At 46.8% G+C, this 16,921-nt stretch overlaps 1 protein-coding gene across 1 annotated transcript in view; it reads left to right on the forward strand.

Moving 5' to 3' along the window:
* Positions 1 to 13,328, forward strand: part of LOC140110284 (dual specificity testis-specific protein kinase 2-like) — a 44,097-nt gene extending 30,769 nt beyond the window's left edge. The window contains exons 8-10 of the mRNA XM_072132129.1: positions 3,357 to 3,446; positions 3,675 to 3,798; positions 10,566 to 13,328. Coding sequence (XP_071988230.1) covers positions 3,357 to 3,446; positions 3,675 to 3,798; positions 10,566 to 12,160 — 1,809 coding nt within the window. The 3' untranslated portion in view covers positions 12,161 to 13,328. The remainder of the gene's footprint in view (positions 1 to 3,356; positions 3,447 to 3,674; positions 3,799 to 10,565) is intronic.
* Positions 13,329 to 16,921: the final 3,593 nt, after the last annotated feature.

The following is a 16,921-nucleotide window of genomic DNA, read 5'->3' on the forward strand; positions in this document are numbered from 1 at the left end:
AAAGAGGCACTGTCCTTACTGAAGATTAGCTCAAGACTACTTTATTTTTGGCACTGAAACTCTTATATGGAAAGTCATAAGACACTTTGCTTAGGGCGTGCAAGTACACAAGCGGCAACTACTATTGGGTGGTTTGACCCCGGAAATGCAACACTATTGGATACAAGCACGCAAAGGAATGTAGAACCATTGGCTGTCTTCACACAAACAAAATGCCCAGGTGCTCCCCTGAATACCTTCCCCTAGGTGGTTCTAACAAGGGTTAAGTCTTTGTGTTTTCTACCTTTCTTTGTTTGAATAGAAACCCCACCCAAACTTTAGTTTTCACTAAACAAATGATGTGAAATAAATGCTTAGTCCTTAAAATGGCCGAAAGTATGTAACATGGCGTCCAAGACCGGCGCAATCTCCTTAACAGAGGACTAAAGAAAGATGACTACAAAGATAAGTTGTCAGAATCAAGATTACTTCATAGCTTCAGGTCAAGAGCCAAGATTTATGTCAGGGTCGATGGTGGTGGACCCACTGATCCACCGAGAGCAATGACGTAAGCCGACACCTGGGAGCGGGGTATAAGTGGCACCCGGTTTTCACCAGAGCGCTCTGCAAAGCGGGTTGGACTTGCTGCGGTGGGATACCACCAAGTCGCTCAACAGGCACAACTTTGCTTGTGGTGGTGGCCAAGACGAGGCACAGAGTCAGCAGGCAAAATCAGAGTCATAGTCAGGCAGAAGGACAGGATCAGAGTCGGGGACGTAGCGGAAGGTCAGGACAGGCGACAGAGAATCGAGGTCAGGAACGTAGCAGGGGGTGACAACAGACAATACACAAAGATCCAGCACTGGTCAGAAGAAGGGGCTGGCTACTTATCAGGTTAGACGGCCGGCAGCACCAATTAGCGTCGCGCTGGCTCTTTAAATCTCCACAGTAGCCACTGAAGTAACGGTACTCCACAGTAGCCGCTCTAGTAACGGTACTCCACAGTAGCCGCTCTAGTAACGGTACTCCACAGTAGCCGCTGTAGTAACGGTACTCCACAGTAGCCGATGTAGTAATGGTACTCCACCGTAGCCGCTGTAGTAACGGTACTCCACAGTAGCCGCTGTAGTAACGGTACTCCACAGGGGGGTTACACTGGGGTGCTGCATAAAGAATCATTAATCTTCTGTGTACTGTCAGGATGGGAGATTCTCCTGTGTATGCTGTCAGTCATGTGATGCCCATCTCACAGGGAGGCGTATCAGCCGTGTTCATCCTCCTGTCTCAGACATGTCTCATGTGACACACATTGCGGTCTGGGTTTTATCTCATGTGACTTGGATGGTGGTCGCGGGCTTGTCTCATGTGACTTGGATGGCGGTTGCGGGCTTGTCTCATGTGACTTGGATGGCGGTCGCGGGCTTGTCTCATGTGACTTGGATGGCGGTCGCGGGCTTGTCTCATGTGACTTGGATGGAGGTCGCGGGCTTGTCTCATGTGACTTGGATGGCGGTCGCGGGCTTGTCTCATGTGACTTGGATGGCGGTCGCGGGCTTGTCTCGTGACTTGGATGGCGGACGCGGGCTTGTCTCGTGACTTGGATGGCGGTCTTGTCTCATGTGACTTGGATGTCGGTCTTGTCTCATGTGACTTGGATGGCGGTCGCGGGCTTGTCTCATGTGACTTGGATGGAGGTCGCGGGCTTGTCTCATGTGACTTGGATGGCGGTCGCGGGCTTGACTCATGTGACTTGGATGGCGGTCGCGGGCTTGTCTCGTGACTTGGATGGCGGTCGCGGGCTTGTCTCGTAACTTGGATGGCGGTCTTGTCTCATGTGACTTGGATGGCGGTCTTGTCTCATGTGACTTGGATGGCGGTCGCGGGCGTGTCTCATGTGACTTGGATGGCGGTCGCGGGCTTGTCTCATGTGACTTGGATGGCGGTCGCGGGCTTGTCTTGTGACTTGGATGGCGGTCGCGGGCTTGTCTCGTGACTTGGATGGCAGTCGCGAGCTTGTCTCATGTGACTTGGATGGTGGTCTCGGGCTTTTCTCATGTTAATCTCATGAAGGTCTTGGGATTGTCTCATGTGACTTGGATGGTGGTCTCGGGCTTGTCTCATGTGACTTGGATGGCGGTCGCGGGCTTGTCTCGTGACTTGGATGGCGGTCGCGGGCTTGTCTCGTGACTTGGATGGCAGTCGCGGGCTTGTCTCGTGACTTGGATGGCGGTCGCGGGCTTGTCTCGTGACTTGGATGGCGGTTGCGGGCTTGTCTCGTGACTTGGATGGCGGTCGCGGGCTTGTCTCATGTGACTTGGATGGCGGTCGCGGGCTTGTCTCATGTGACGTGGATGGCGGTCGCGGGCTTGTCTCATGTGACTTGGAAGGCGGTCGCGGGCTTGTCTCATGTGACTTGGATGGCGGTCGCGGGCTTTTCTCCTGTGACTTGGATGGCGGTCGCGGGCTTGTCTCATGTGACTTGGATGGCGGTCGCGGGCTTGTCTCATGTGACTTGGAAAGCGGTCGCGGGCTTGTCTCATGTGACTTGGATGGCGGTCGCGGGCTTGTCTCATGTGACGTGGATGGCGGTCGCGGGCTTGTCTCATGTGACTTGGATGGCGGTCGCGGGCTTGTCTCATGTGACTTGGATGGCGGTCGCGGGCTTTTCTCATGTTAATCTCATGGAGGTCTTGGGATTGTCTCATGTGACTTGGATGGTGGTCTCGGGCTTGTCTCATGTGACTTGGATGGAGGTCTCGGGATTGTCTTGTGCGACTTGGATGGTGGTCTCGGGCTTGTCGCGTGTTACTCTCATGGAGGTCTCGGGATTGTCTCATGTGACTTGGATGGTGGTCTCGGGCTTGTCACATGTTATTCTTATGGAGGTCTCTGGAATGTCTCATGTGACTTGGATGGTCGTCTCAGGCTTGTCTCGTGTTATTCTCATGGAGGTCTCGGAATTGTCTCATGTGACTTGGATGGTCGTCTCGGGATTGTCTCATGTGACTTGGATCTGACCCAGAGTGCCGGCTGGACATGGGATGTGCATGTATATTTTTTTATGAAAACCCCCCAGCACCCCTCCACACTTGGACCACGTCACTAATTTTTCTCTCATACAACACTTAAAGGGACTGATTAAGGAGAGTAGAATTACTTGTTAAGTGGATTTCATGGCTGAAAACCTTGATAACCTTTCCATAAAATGCGTCTTTAATATGAGAGACTGACATTGTCTGTTATCAGCCGCCAATCTGTGGGATTCTGGCCGCTGGACCCACCTGATCCTGAGGACCTCTCTCTAATGGACATGTTGTCATTATTTAATGGATATCTACTTCTCGCTTCTTCTCTCATGACTTTTTTGTTTTTTGCAGGACTTTGGCTTGGATATCAGTTCGTTCCAGGAGATGGTCCCGTCTGACTGCCCACCTGCCTTCCTACAGCTGGCCCGCCACTGCTGCTGGGTATGTGCTGGCGCTGCCTTGTGATTGGTCAGGGATATTGCTGGTGGGCAGAAGATGTAGCGGAGGGTGGTAAACAAAGCAGTAAGATGCAACAGAACAGTGAATGCAGCTCTGGGTGTAACCAGAGTATAAGATGTGATGTATCAGCAGAACTATGGCTCCAGCTCTGGTTGTGACTAGTGTCTGTTAGAAAAACTGACTGGTGAATTGTTTCCCTCCTGCCTGTAGATGGATCCTGAGTCCAGACCGTCCTTCACTGAGGTGAGTCAGCGACTGGAGGCCGTCCTGGATGATATGGAAACCCCCATGACCTGCCGGAAGGAGGCGCCGGAGCTGAAAACCCCAGTCCATGGTGAGATGTTCACGTTACTCCTTGTGCATGTTCCTTCAATTCTTACTACTCTTTTTAATCTCATTTTTTTTAAATAAAAAAATTGGAGATACAAAGTTCCCATGAACCCGGGATCCCTGGTTTTCTGAGGGAGTTTATAATATTATCTAGAAGTATCATGTTATTAACCGGTGGGCACCACTCAGAGGACGATCCCCATCCAGCTCGGAGCTGCAGCCTTTCTCGCCTAGAAACGGCGCCTCCAGAAGGAGGATTTGGGCATATTCTGGCCATGTTTCTTCATCTAGGTGTCCCCAGGGACAATATCCAGCATGGGACAAATCCCAATCGCCGAAAGGTGACAAGAGGGGCATGTAGAATGCAACAGTTTACAATGTCACCCATTTTGTGTAAGTGGTAGGGCGACAGATTGTATTGGTGGAGGATGACCAGATGTGTCATGTCATTGTTGGCCGCTGGAGAGACATGAAGTGGGGTCTCCAAGGCCTCGCTCCGCTGCTTATCAGACAGTGGCAAAAAGTGGACCATGGAAAAAAAGACCAATGGGACCTGAATCCTCAGAACCCCTATCAATGAGAAGTGCACGACGACCCTGGGAATCTCAAACCTCTCCTGGAATTGGGACAAAGAGAACATAACTGCATCTGCATTAAACACTGAGATCTCTGTTGTCTGGTCAGAATCCCCCACCATCCCAAGAGAATGATCAGACATGGGGCTGTCCCATGGTGAAGTCTCTAACACCTTTGCTGTGAAGCCTTATAGCCCTCTAGTCGCCTGATGGGCCAGCATGTGACTAAACAACTGCAATATGTATGAATATGCAAGAACGGGCAACTGCGGGCGGGGGCCATATTGTCCCACCACCCAAGAAAATGCATTTCTCCCCTTTGCCTTCCTCCTCTACGCCTTCCTTTCTCACTTACATAGGTCAGTCCTTTCCTACTTACCTATCTTCCTATACAGCGGATTTAATGTATCTCTCTGTTAGGTTACATACAATAAAAGTTAAGGATATTTGGCTCATGGGTGAAATTTCAGGAGGACCCCTTAATGCCTTCTAACTTTTACTAGTGAACTAAATGTGGCCTTCTCTAAACTTGAGACTGCACATGTCCAACTGTTCCCTGTATCAATACTTTTTGCACAACTTTGTGTTGTCTAACAAGGAGTTTAATGACAAAATGTGCACCAGGTGTTTTATCTGTGAATGACCCGGTACATTTCCTGGTTGTCGTCAGAATTGGTATATAGACAGTACTCCTCATCATGCTGTTCATGTTGTGACATCAAATTAAGACAACGCCTGATAATTATTCTGCAGTAATGCACAAATGTGAGGCTTCAATGCCCTGCGGAACTGGACAGTAAATGTCACACAACTACAGGCACATGAAAGGGATGTAGGAGGCACCCAGTGTCACATAAGACCATTCATAACCGTTTACATCGGTTCGGTGTGTGCATGCTCGTCGACCTACAAGGCTCCATCATCTTTTCTTGTCCAGGGAGCATCTACGCTGGACAGGGACCTACGAAACCTCACCGCTGTTCACTGATGAAAGTCTATTTACACTGAGCAACAAAGATGGTGGCATCAAGGAGAGAGCTATCCATCACTGGTGACACGAGATGAGCCTGTGGTGGTGATGGTGCTACATTGAGGGCCGGTGTCTCGTCCAAACAGCATTGCCCTTCACTGTGTGACATAAATCATTCACCACTCCCTGTGTCGCGTCCTGACCCTGGGTGTTAATCCTGGAATTGAGACTTTAGGTGACTGTAGGTGCCAGGATACAGGGCAGCTTGGTGGCCTATGGCTTCCCTGCTCATCCTGTGTCTACCTAGCATCTGATGAGTCCATGTGGCCGAAACTGGATGTGATCAAGGCGGTAACTAGGCTGGAAACAGTATGGCTCCAGACCGCGCGTGAGGTCCGGAAGTGCCAAATTCCAGCTTCCAGACACTGAGGTCATCCAAAAGAAGGAGAAGCAGCTATAGAAGATGCCGCAGTAACATAGATCTATTTAAGCGGAAAGTCGCTATGCTCTGAGGTCTCCGTACTTGGGCACCTGGGACTACCTGCAATAATGGCGGATGATACAAAATCTATGCAGCAGGAGCTGGTCACTGAGTCCTGTGTGTCACTGTGTGTGTTTTGCTTGCACTTGTCATCGTAAGTACAGGCAGTGCCCAGGTTACGTACAAGGTAGGTTCTGTAGGTTTGTTCTTAAGATGAATTTGTATGTAAGTCAGAAGTGTATATTTTATAATTGTAGCTTCAGCCAGAATTTTTTTGGTCTCTGTGACAACATTTTAAAAATGTTGGATTGTCATACGAACCAGGAGTAACAATAAAGCTTCATTACAGACGCCTGTGATATCTGTTATAGCTGATTATTGTAGCCTAGGACTAAAGTACAGTAACTTACCAAAATCCAGAGGTCTGGCTGTAACTAGGGGTCCGGCTGTACTTTGAGACTGATACTTAACCCCTTAAGGACGCAGCCATTTTGTAGCTTAAGGCTCAGCCCGATTTTTTGGATTCTGACTTGCTTCGCTTTATATGGTTAGAACTTTTGAACACTGTTACTTATCAAAACGATTCTGAGATTGTTTTTTTCCCCACATGTTGTTCTTCATTTTAGTGGTAAATTTTGGCTGATAAGTTTTGCGTTTATTTACAAAAAAAAAGAAAATATGATAAATTTTTTGAAAAATTTGCCATTTTCGAAATTCTAAATCATTGCGTTTTCAGGCAGATAGATTTACCACCTAAATAAGTTGCTGAATAACATTTCCCATTTGTCTACTTTACATTTTCATAATTTCTGAAATGTTTGGATAATTTATTTTGATGTCACGCGGCTTACAAATAGAATATCGCTTTTCCGGATTTTCAGAATTGACTATTTTGGGGAGAAATACAGTTTTGAATGAAATTTTACATATTTAGCATCAAAACCCCCCTATATAACCAACCCATTTTCAAATCTGCACCCCTCATGATATCAGAAACAGCTTTTAGGAAGATTGTTAACCCCTTGAGATCTTCATAGTAATTGAATCAAAATGGAGGTGAAATTTAGAATGGTCAAATTGTTCCCTTATACGTTCATTTAGCACTAAAATTTACACATTTCCAAAATATAAAAAGAGAAAACCCACCATACAATTTGTTCTGCAATTTCTCCTGAGTGCAGAGACCCCCCACATGTGGCTGTGACTTGTGTTATGGGTGCACAGCGAGGTGCAGAAGGGAAGGAGGGACCTGCAGCTGCCAGGATTTTAGTTTCCTCATTGGCCCCTTTTGAAGGCTATAAAATTTTCGTTATTGGGGCCATGTGATGGCATTTTTTTTGCGGGACGAGATGCTTTTTCCATTGTTACCATTTTGGGGTTAGTATCACCTATTGTTGAAAATTTAGGAACTTTTTTTGAGGGCAGGAGTAGAAAAGCATCAATTATGTACTGGATTTTTTACTTTTTTTTTTTTTGGTGTTCACCGTATATCCTAATAATCCTGTTATCTTTATTCTATGGGTCGATACGATTACGGGGATACCAGACATGAATATATTTTCTTACGTTTTACTAAATTTGTCAAACAAAACCCTAATGTGGGGAAAAATCTATCATTTATGTATTGCCGTCTTCCAAGTGGCAGAACATTGTTACTTTTTTGGCTACAGAGCTGGTTGATGGCTTGTTTTTTGCGGGACATGTTGTACTTTGCACCAGTATCATGTCTGAGTACATATGGTTTTTTGATCGCATTTTATAGCATTTTTTGTGGGATTGAAAAGGTAAAAATCATAATTTTTGGAGGGTTTATAACAGTTTTTTTTTACAGCGTTTATCGTGGGGGTTCAATAATGATTTACTTTTATTCTACAGGTTGTTACGGACGCGGTGATACTATATATGTGGGGTTTGTGTTATGATTTAGACTTTTTTTTGAGTTATATGTCTCTTTATATGTTTTGGGGGTTTGGGGCATTTTTAGTGATTTATGACTTTATTTTTTTTATTGAATAACTTTTTTTTTTTTAACTTTTTAACTTTTATACCATGGGACATGAACAAGCAATCATCTGATTTCTTCTTCATGATAATATTCTGCAATACTGATGTATTGCAGAGTATTATCAGTGTCAGCCTATACACTTGCATAGGCTGGCACTCTGCCAGTAAGATGACGTCACAGACGCCATCTTACCGGCAATTCTTGCAAGTAACTCTGGGGTCCAGATCGGACCCCAGGGTTGCTATAGCAACGATCGGCGCCCCCCGAAAACGGTTCGGGGGGGGGCGATCGTGGGGGAAAGACCCCCCAGATGCATGTTAGATGCCGCGGTCTCGCTGACCGCGGCATTTAACGGGTTAAGTTGTCTCCGATCGCGGGTGTTACACTGGGGTGCCGGCTATTAGTTACAGCCGGCACCCCGCGTTTCCCGATGCCGGTTCCGCTCTGATTCAGAGCCGAGCCGGCATAAGCGCCGTGGCGGATATATCCGCCACGGAGCGTGAAGGGGTTAAGAAGAGAAAGATAAACCAACCAAAGTTGTAAATAAGTCTAAACATTGCAACATATGTATCACTAAACCTCCAAGGAACGGAGCTCGACCGTCTCTAGAGACTTTGTACTATGAGGTTGAACCCGATGTGCACTCAGTTTGGCATAAAGACTCTTGGGAGGAAGATTTATTTTTTAATATTCCAGGCGAAGGTCCCAGTAGTAGATATTTTTTTCTGAAGTTACAAAAATGATTAAAATTAGTCCCTTTAAGAAATGGAGACATTATAGAACCAAAATCCATCTAAGATTAACTTTTTGATGGACTGAAGTGAAAAAAAAAAGAAGAAGAGGGTATTTCCTGTAAATGAGACTGAGGCCTCACGCACATTAAGGTTTGCTCACCCGGATGATCATACAGCTGGGTGCAGGAGGGATGAGTGGTGAGTGCTCACTGCCCTGTGACCTAGACCTCTATGGGGGCCATGTTGTGCCCCTTCTGTCGTGTGCACGGGACCTTAAAGATATCATTCTTGAAGGGTAGAAAGAACCTGAGAAGAGATTCTCATGAAGTTTAGAAGCAGATTATTTGCCCTGATGCGTTACTTGGTATTAAGCTTTGATAAAGTTAAAATTTAACGTTGCTGACGCATACGTAGAAGAAATTCTCTAGTTTTGGGAATTGGAAACACATTTAAAGTAAACAAAATGTCCTTTTGTCCTTTTATAGAGGATAAAGGGAAAGGTAAATAAGGTGTGGTGGAATTACCCTCAAATCAGATACAAAACGGTGACATGAAAGTTGGGGGAGTTTCTTTCTTTCGTAACCGGTTGGGAGGAGACAACCCAGAATCCATGGGTATTGATTATAATAAAAGTAGGTTACGAAATAGAGTTTTCAAGAAAGCTCCCACAAAGATTTTTTATCCTCCCAATCCACACTGAGCCTGAAAAACTGTTTTGGGCCAAAATCTGTTACAATTGGATGGGATTGTTTGCGCTTCTGTAGCTGCATCATGTAAACCTTTTCTGTAGTTTGCGATAAAGAACCTGCCAATCATCTCAGAGCACTTCCCTAACGGATATTGATGACACCAAGGAACTTTCGCCAAAATTGTGGTAGAACTGGTAGAAAAATTAAGGGAGAAAAACCTTCTTGTTGTCCTTACCTGGACCATATACTATTAGTGGCTCAATCAAAGACAACTGGAAAAGAACAAGGAACTAACCCTCTGTTTCTGAAAACATCTGTGGTGGATAGTAAATACTCGGACCTAAGTCCAGAGAGGAAAAATGAATATATGGAGGAACTTCTGGATTTAGGAAAACCGTGCTCCTTCCTTCCTCCAAGGTCTTGAAGAAAATATCAGCAGTACAAGCATTTCCACAAAAGAGAAAAAGCAGTATCCGAGTATCGGAGCAGCCATGAAGCTTTTAGATCTGCTGACTTCCGGGGTCCAGGGAGTCGGACAGAACCACAGCAGGACATTGCAGAGCTGGATATAATCTGTCTGGGACAAAAATCATCTCCATCTAGATAAGTCAAGGAGAAGGAAGATCTATTAGGGTGGGGAACAAAGTCTTGGAGAAGGGGATATTTTGGAGCCCCCATCTAGTAATAAGTATTCAGGTAGATTCTTTGTTACTCTTCCAGGGAAAAATGTTCAGCGGGTCTGGAACAGCAAAATGAAAGCTAAATCCTCAAGGAACGGAGGGCTGTATGGGAAACCCTAAAATAGATTACTCCGTAGCTAAGAGGACAACATGTCAGGATAATGTCAGTGCCATGCTTTCCACTTGAGATGGCAGGATCTGTCTCTACTATCCAATGAGATATTCACATGGGCCAAGAAGAACGCTCACGACATAAGTTACATGCTCCTGATCCCTAAGGGGGATGTGGCGGTGCAGTGCTGGTAATATAGACAGCGGCAGAGGCGGCTCCTATCCTCCGCGGCAGAGGCGGCGCCTATCCTCCGCGGCAGAGGCGGCGCCTATCCTCCGCGGCAGAGGCAGAGGCGCGACATGTGATAAGTCAGAGTGCTGAGGCCTTCAGTGCGAATCTACAATTATTATGAAAATATAGAAAACTCTTTGAATGAGAAGGTGTGTCCACACTTTTGGTCTGCACTGTATATACATACATATCGCTCTGTAGGTGCTATATAAATAATAGTTATTACTATGTATATATAATATATATGTAGCTTTATAGGGAGAACAGTATAACATGCTCTTATTTCTTTCATAGGTGGAAGCAGAAGTTCTGAGGACTCAGATAGTCATGAGCGGTCCAGGGATCTCCCGTCTCCTCCAGACCAGCGCTTGTCACGGAGTCAGTCTGATATGTTCTCTCCTCAGGCACCGCTGGTTCTCCGCTCTCAAGGTCCCTACACAGACTTATTACCCGAAACTCCGGCCCGATTTAATCCTTTCTCACAACGAGAAGATCTGAAAGGGGGAAGAATCAAACTCTATGACACCCCAAGCAAATCTGTTATTTCACTAACTTTTGACCTCCCCCCGCCATTGTCCTATCAGCTGAACAGTCCTGTTACCCCAGAGCCCATGGTGGACATGAAGTGTGAATTTTCTGATTTGGCAGCTAGGCCAAGGCGTTGCAGATCCCTGCCTTCCTCACCGGAAATTGTGCGCCGAGGTAGTCCCTGCCCTGTCTCCACCCCAGTCCAAGGTGGACATCGGGATAAAGGTGAGAACAATGAGCTCTGTCACACACCAAGTAACAGTAGAGACACCAGGACAGTCAATAGTTTCTTACCAGATGAATTACAAAATTCGCTGCCTACCAACTCTCCAGACAATCTGTCACAAAATGTGAAATCTTCCAAAAGTTTGCAGTCCAATGGTATTTCCAGCCCTATGCCGAATAAAGACTGGACTCCAAAGAGCAGCACTAAATCTTGTGGTACAGAATGGAGAACAAGGCAACATTGTGACCTGCAGTTTCTTAATGGGACACTAAGGGACTATATGAAGGAAGTCCCTACAGAAGGGGGTGTTCTTCTCTGTAATGGGGACAAGACTACTAGATGTTCACCTTCTGGAAAAAAAGAGTTGGAGGGGCAAGAAATCGGAGATGCTTCCCCTGCTGTCCATGAATGGAAGGATAAATTCTCCAGGGATCTTTTGGGTCCAGGAGATCTAAAATCTCAAGAGAGATCTAAAGACTGGAACAATAAGTGGAAAACTCATGAAACCTCTTCAACAGAGGCACATCGAGAGCTGGGTACTGGAGAACCCATGGATTGCTCAAGCAGCCCTGAAAGCACAGAGGAGAACACTTTCTGCCGGAGGCCACCACATTTGCAAACCAATGGATCTCTTATTGCTCCCTCTTCTCCTGCTCACTCTTCTTCATCTTCCACACCCTTGTCTTCCCGTTCCCCCTCCCCTCCTGTCAGCACCTGGCAATTAGAGCCACAAGGTGTCCCAAACAGGTTAAGCCTCTCAGACAACAACAATGTGGTCAGCAGTAAGCCCATCGGGTGGGTTGGACTGCTCAATCCACATCCACTGGGGTCTTTGGAGGGTAATTTATGGGAGGGAAGCCTACCTGGCCTTGGCTGTGAAGGTGCAGAGAGCGGTAGTATGGCTCCTCTCCATGCATCCTCCAGTTCTGTCCTGGACCATGAAGAGACTGTGTCGTGTCCCGCCTGCTGTTTGGGGGGATTTAGTTTCATATCCGTGTGCCGACGGTCACCCCCAGACACATCTCGCTATCAGAACCTGAACTGTGAGGCGAGCCGAGGACTCATTCACACCACACCGAGGCTCAGCACTCCCCGGCCTGGACCCAGCAGGAAACTGCCTGAAGCACAGACCTAGTGGAGTGTGCGTGGACTAATGCCACGAGTAGTGAGGCGGAACGTGGCAGCCTGGTTTACATAACGAGAAGCTGCGATATTGTTTGCATCACGTCTTTATTCAGCGTTTGCACTCCGCTTAAGCTACGACTTGTGTAGCCGAGCAAAGACAATGTACAAAAACAAAGTGTGTGATGCACACAAGCTTGGCCACGATCCAGGGGTCCTCTGGGTATATTTATGTCTAGCATGTTCTGAGATGCAGACCCTCATCCCTATACATTTAAGTTCTTCTATCTATACTGTAACAGCAGATGAATGGATGCATGCGTTCTGCCGCTCCATGAGCCCAATGCATAGAAGTTACTAGAACGGCTGCAGAGCGCCTCCCGTGTCATTATAGTGCGGCTGTGCGGCCAGGTAGAGGCTTTCACCACATTTCTATTAGATCAAAGACCTTGCTTCTTATAGCAGAGTAACAGCAGCCTGTTTTACACATCGGATCAGCTACTTGTCCTTTATGGCGTGGCAGAGGCTCTTGCTGTATGGCACAGCAGCAGCTCCTCTAGTACAGCACGGCAGCAGCTCCTCTAGTACAGCACGTCAGGATAGCAGCTCCCTACAGTACAACATGGCAGCAGCTCCTCTAGTACAGTACAGCATGATAGCAGCTCCCTACAGTACAACATGGCAGCAGCTCCTCTAGTACAGCACGGCAGCAGCTCCTCTAGTACAGCACGGCAGCAGCTCCTCTAGTACAGCACGGCAGCAGCTCCCTACAGTATAGGAAGGCATCAGCTCCCTACAGTACGACATGGCATCAGCTCCCTACAGTACGACATGGCATCAGCTCCCTACAGTACAACATGGCAGCAGCTCCCTACAGTATAGAAAGGCAGCAGCTCCCTACAGTACGACATGGCAGCAGCTCCCTACAGTACAACATGGCAGCAGCTCCTCTAGTACAGCACGGCAGCAGCTCACCTACAGTATAGGAAGGCAGCAGCTCCCTACAGTACAACATGGCAGCAGCTCCTCTAGTACAGGACGGCAGCAGCTCCCTACAGTACGACATGGCAGCAGCTCCCTACAGTACGACATTGCAGCAGCTCCCTACAGTACAACATGGCAGCAGCTCCCTGCAGTAGGACATGGCAGCAGCTCCCTACAGTAGGACATGGCAGCAGCTCCCTGCAGTAGGACATGGCAGCAGCTCCCTGCAGTAGGACATGGCAGCAGCTCCCTGCAGTAGGACATGGCAGCAGCTCCCTGCAGTAGGACATGGCAGAAGCTCCCTACAGTACAACATGGCAGCAGCTCCCTACAGTACAACATGGCAGCAGCTCCCTACAGTAGGACATGGCAGCAGCTCCCTACAGTAGGACATGGCAGCAGCTCCCTACAGTAGGACATGGCAGCAGCTCCTCCTGTGCTATACGGCAGCAGCTCCACCTTGAAGGCAGTCATGTTTCTGCCATTTTACATGGGCAATGGCCTGTGGCGTCTGCTTAGAGCTGGAACGTTCTTCTGTGGCCAGATACTAGGAGTAATAATGGTTACTGGTAAAAGGCTGAGTGTCCTGTGTGATCCCAGCGTCACCGCGCTTCACCGTCCCTCATCTCGTTACATCTTCATATAACAATGTTTGAATCCTTCACGTTTTACACTTCAGTCACGGCTGTGATCCCATAATTCCCAATGTATTAGCAGGTACAATGCTAGATGTAAACACTACGTATTCTACAATTCTCTGCAGATAGAGAACCTGCATTACACACACTGGACCAGCAGGGGGAACGTGGAAGATACTGCCCTCCGGCAGCCAATGTGAATGCAGCTCTAGATGTGCCCGAGTATAGACAAAATATCTAGTGGATATTCAGCTCCTAGGAATAATCTGCGGATCTGTATCGCCTCTGACAATCTTCTACCCGATCCTCCGTTCCCCCTAAGCAAGCACTTTATCCCACCGTGACCGTCCGTCGTCCCCAGTGTGAAGAACTTTATATCCCTTCTAGAGACTTTGATGATGAAGGTGATGACTTTGTCCTCTTCCAGTGACCGGCACTTTTTCTTCTTAATTCTGGTTTTGCTACTGACACATTTGGTGAACTTGAGCACTTACCCTCCCTTTGTGCCCCCCCCCCCCAACCCATCCAATCCCTGTGAATGCCAGCTTCACCGCCCGTTGTGGTCCCGATTGCTTTACACTACCTCAGTCCATCTAACACTGACCCCACACATCATCCTCTCCCATCTCTGCTGCTTTATGCACAAAACACTGCAAATCCCGGTCTCCTAATCGCCTGTTTCATCGAGGCCACCGTGACCTCATACCTACTCAATGGTTTTCCATTTGGCGCTATAGAAGCCTGCACTGTTCACAGCCGAGTCTATGTGAATGTCCTAAGAGCAATATTAAGGTGTCGAGGTCCATTCCCCTTCTATGCAATAACGCTGACCCAGACCCTCCCCAGATGCTGAACCCCTAGAATCTTAGGTTGACAGATTGTTAGATACAATTAGCAGATTTGTAGCACTTCTCCCGATACAAGGGCTTCAGTCTACTCATGTACCCAGCTAAGTGGAGATGGTCGCCCCTCTACCCGACCTCCGTGGATTCAACCGTGCCTCCCCTGGCCTCTAAGCTGGACCCCAAATCCCATATTTTTTGCCTTTGACTATTAAGGGCTCTCTATAATTGTGTTTCATCACATCTTTAATTGAATAATCCCCAATGTTTTTGCTCTTGAATCTTTGACATTTTTGCAGCTAATTCTTTAATGAAATTTTTTTCTAGCCGCCCCCTGTAAATAAAGATTTGTGTTTTGTTTCCTGTGGCCCCTGATCGTGTAACCGTGCACTGCCGATTTGTGTTTATTTTCTTTGATTTTTATTATATTATTATTTTGAAAATGGTACCCAAAAAGAATGCTAGTAATATATACAAAGCTTATTTAAAATGTTTCAATAAAATTATCTATTACAAAGTAGTGTGCTGCAGGTTATTGGACCTCGGTGTGTAGGGGTGGACCTGTCCTTCTCAAAGACCTGGGAGTCATGTTCTGGTGGACTGTACCTCATGATATATATCTCAGTTTCCTGTTCGTAGACCTGACCTGTTATATTCCGGAGAAGAGCACCTTGTGTTATTCCAGAACTACAGCCTATGGTGTTACTGGTCTGCACAACTGCCTCCTCTTCTCATGTAAAGGACACCTGTCATCAGGACTCTGTCTGTAGCCCTGTCACCACTACCTGTTGGAGCAGCTCACAAGGATCTATCCCAGCCTTTATGTAGTCAATTCATACAATAATCATTGGTACATCATCTTTTCTTTATTATGTAAATGAGGCTGAGCACATGGAGAGAGAAAGTGATGACACTCCTGTTACGACTCCCCTCTCCTCCCCCTGCTCAGGTCTGTGTGTAATGTATAGTAAAGCATTGCTGGTGTCTGTGTTTTATCTGCTGACCTGCTGCATCCTCCTAATACACATGTAAGAGACTGAGACATCAGCTACACAAGTACCTGACATGTTCTCTCCTCCTATATACATGTGAGAGACACAGACATCAGCTACACAAGTACCTGACATGTTCTCTCCTCCTATACACATGTGAGACATAGACATCAGCTACACAAGTACCTGACATGTTCTCTCCTCTTATACACATGTGAGAGACACGGACATCAGTTACACAAGTACCTGACATGTTCTCTCCTCCTATACACATGTGAGACACAGACATCAGCTACACAAATACCTGACATGTTCTCCCCTCCTATACACATGTGCGATACAGACATCAGCTACACAAGTACCTGACATGTTCTCTCCTCCTATACACATGTGATAAACACAGACATCAGCTACATAAGTACCTGACATGTTCTCTCCTCCTATACACATGTGAGACACAGACATCAGCTACACAAGTACCTGACATGTTCTCTCCTCCTATACACGTGAGAGACACAGACATCGGCTTCACAAGTACCTGACATGTTCTCTCCTATACACATATGAGACACAGACATCAGCTGCACAAGTACCTGACATGTTCTTTCCTCCTATACACATGTGATAGACACAGACATCAGCTACACAAGTGCCTGACATGTTCTCTCCTCCTATACACATGTGCGATACAGACATCAGCTACACAAGTACCTGACATTTTCTCATCTCCTATACACGAGAGAAAGACATCAGTTTCACAAGTACCTGACATGTTCTTTCTTCCTATACACATGTGAGAGACACAGACATCAGCTACACAAGTACCTGACATGTTCTTTCCTCCTATACACATGTGAGAGACACAGACCTCAGCTACACAAGTGCCTGACATGCTCTCTCCTCCTATACACATGTGAGAGACACAGACATCAGCTACACAAGTACCTGACATGTTCTCTCCTCCTATATACATGTGAGAGACACAGACATCAGCTACACAAGTACCTGACATGTTCTCTCCTCCTATACACATGTGATATAGACATCAGCCACACAAGTACCTGACATGTTCTGCTATACACAAGTGAGACACACAGACATCAGCTACACAAGTACCTGACATGTTCTCTCCTCCTATACTCATGTGAGAGACACAGACATCAGCTACACAAGTACCTGACATGTTCTCTCCTCCTATACACATGTGAGATACAGAAATCAGCTACACAAATACCTGACATGTTTTCTCCTCCTATACACATGTGCGATACAGACATCAGCTACACAAGGACCTGACATGTTCTCTCTTCCTATACAC

Source organism: Engystomops pustulosus, unplaced genomic scaffold (genome assembly GCF_040894005.1).
Source record: "Engystomops pustulosus unplaced genomic scaffold, aEngPut4.maternal MAT_SCAFFOLD_238, whole genome shotgun sequence".
Taxonomy (NCBI): Eukaryota; Metazoa; Chordata; class Amphibia; order Anura; family Leptodactylidae; genus Engystomops; species Engystomops pustulosus.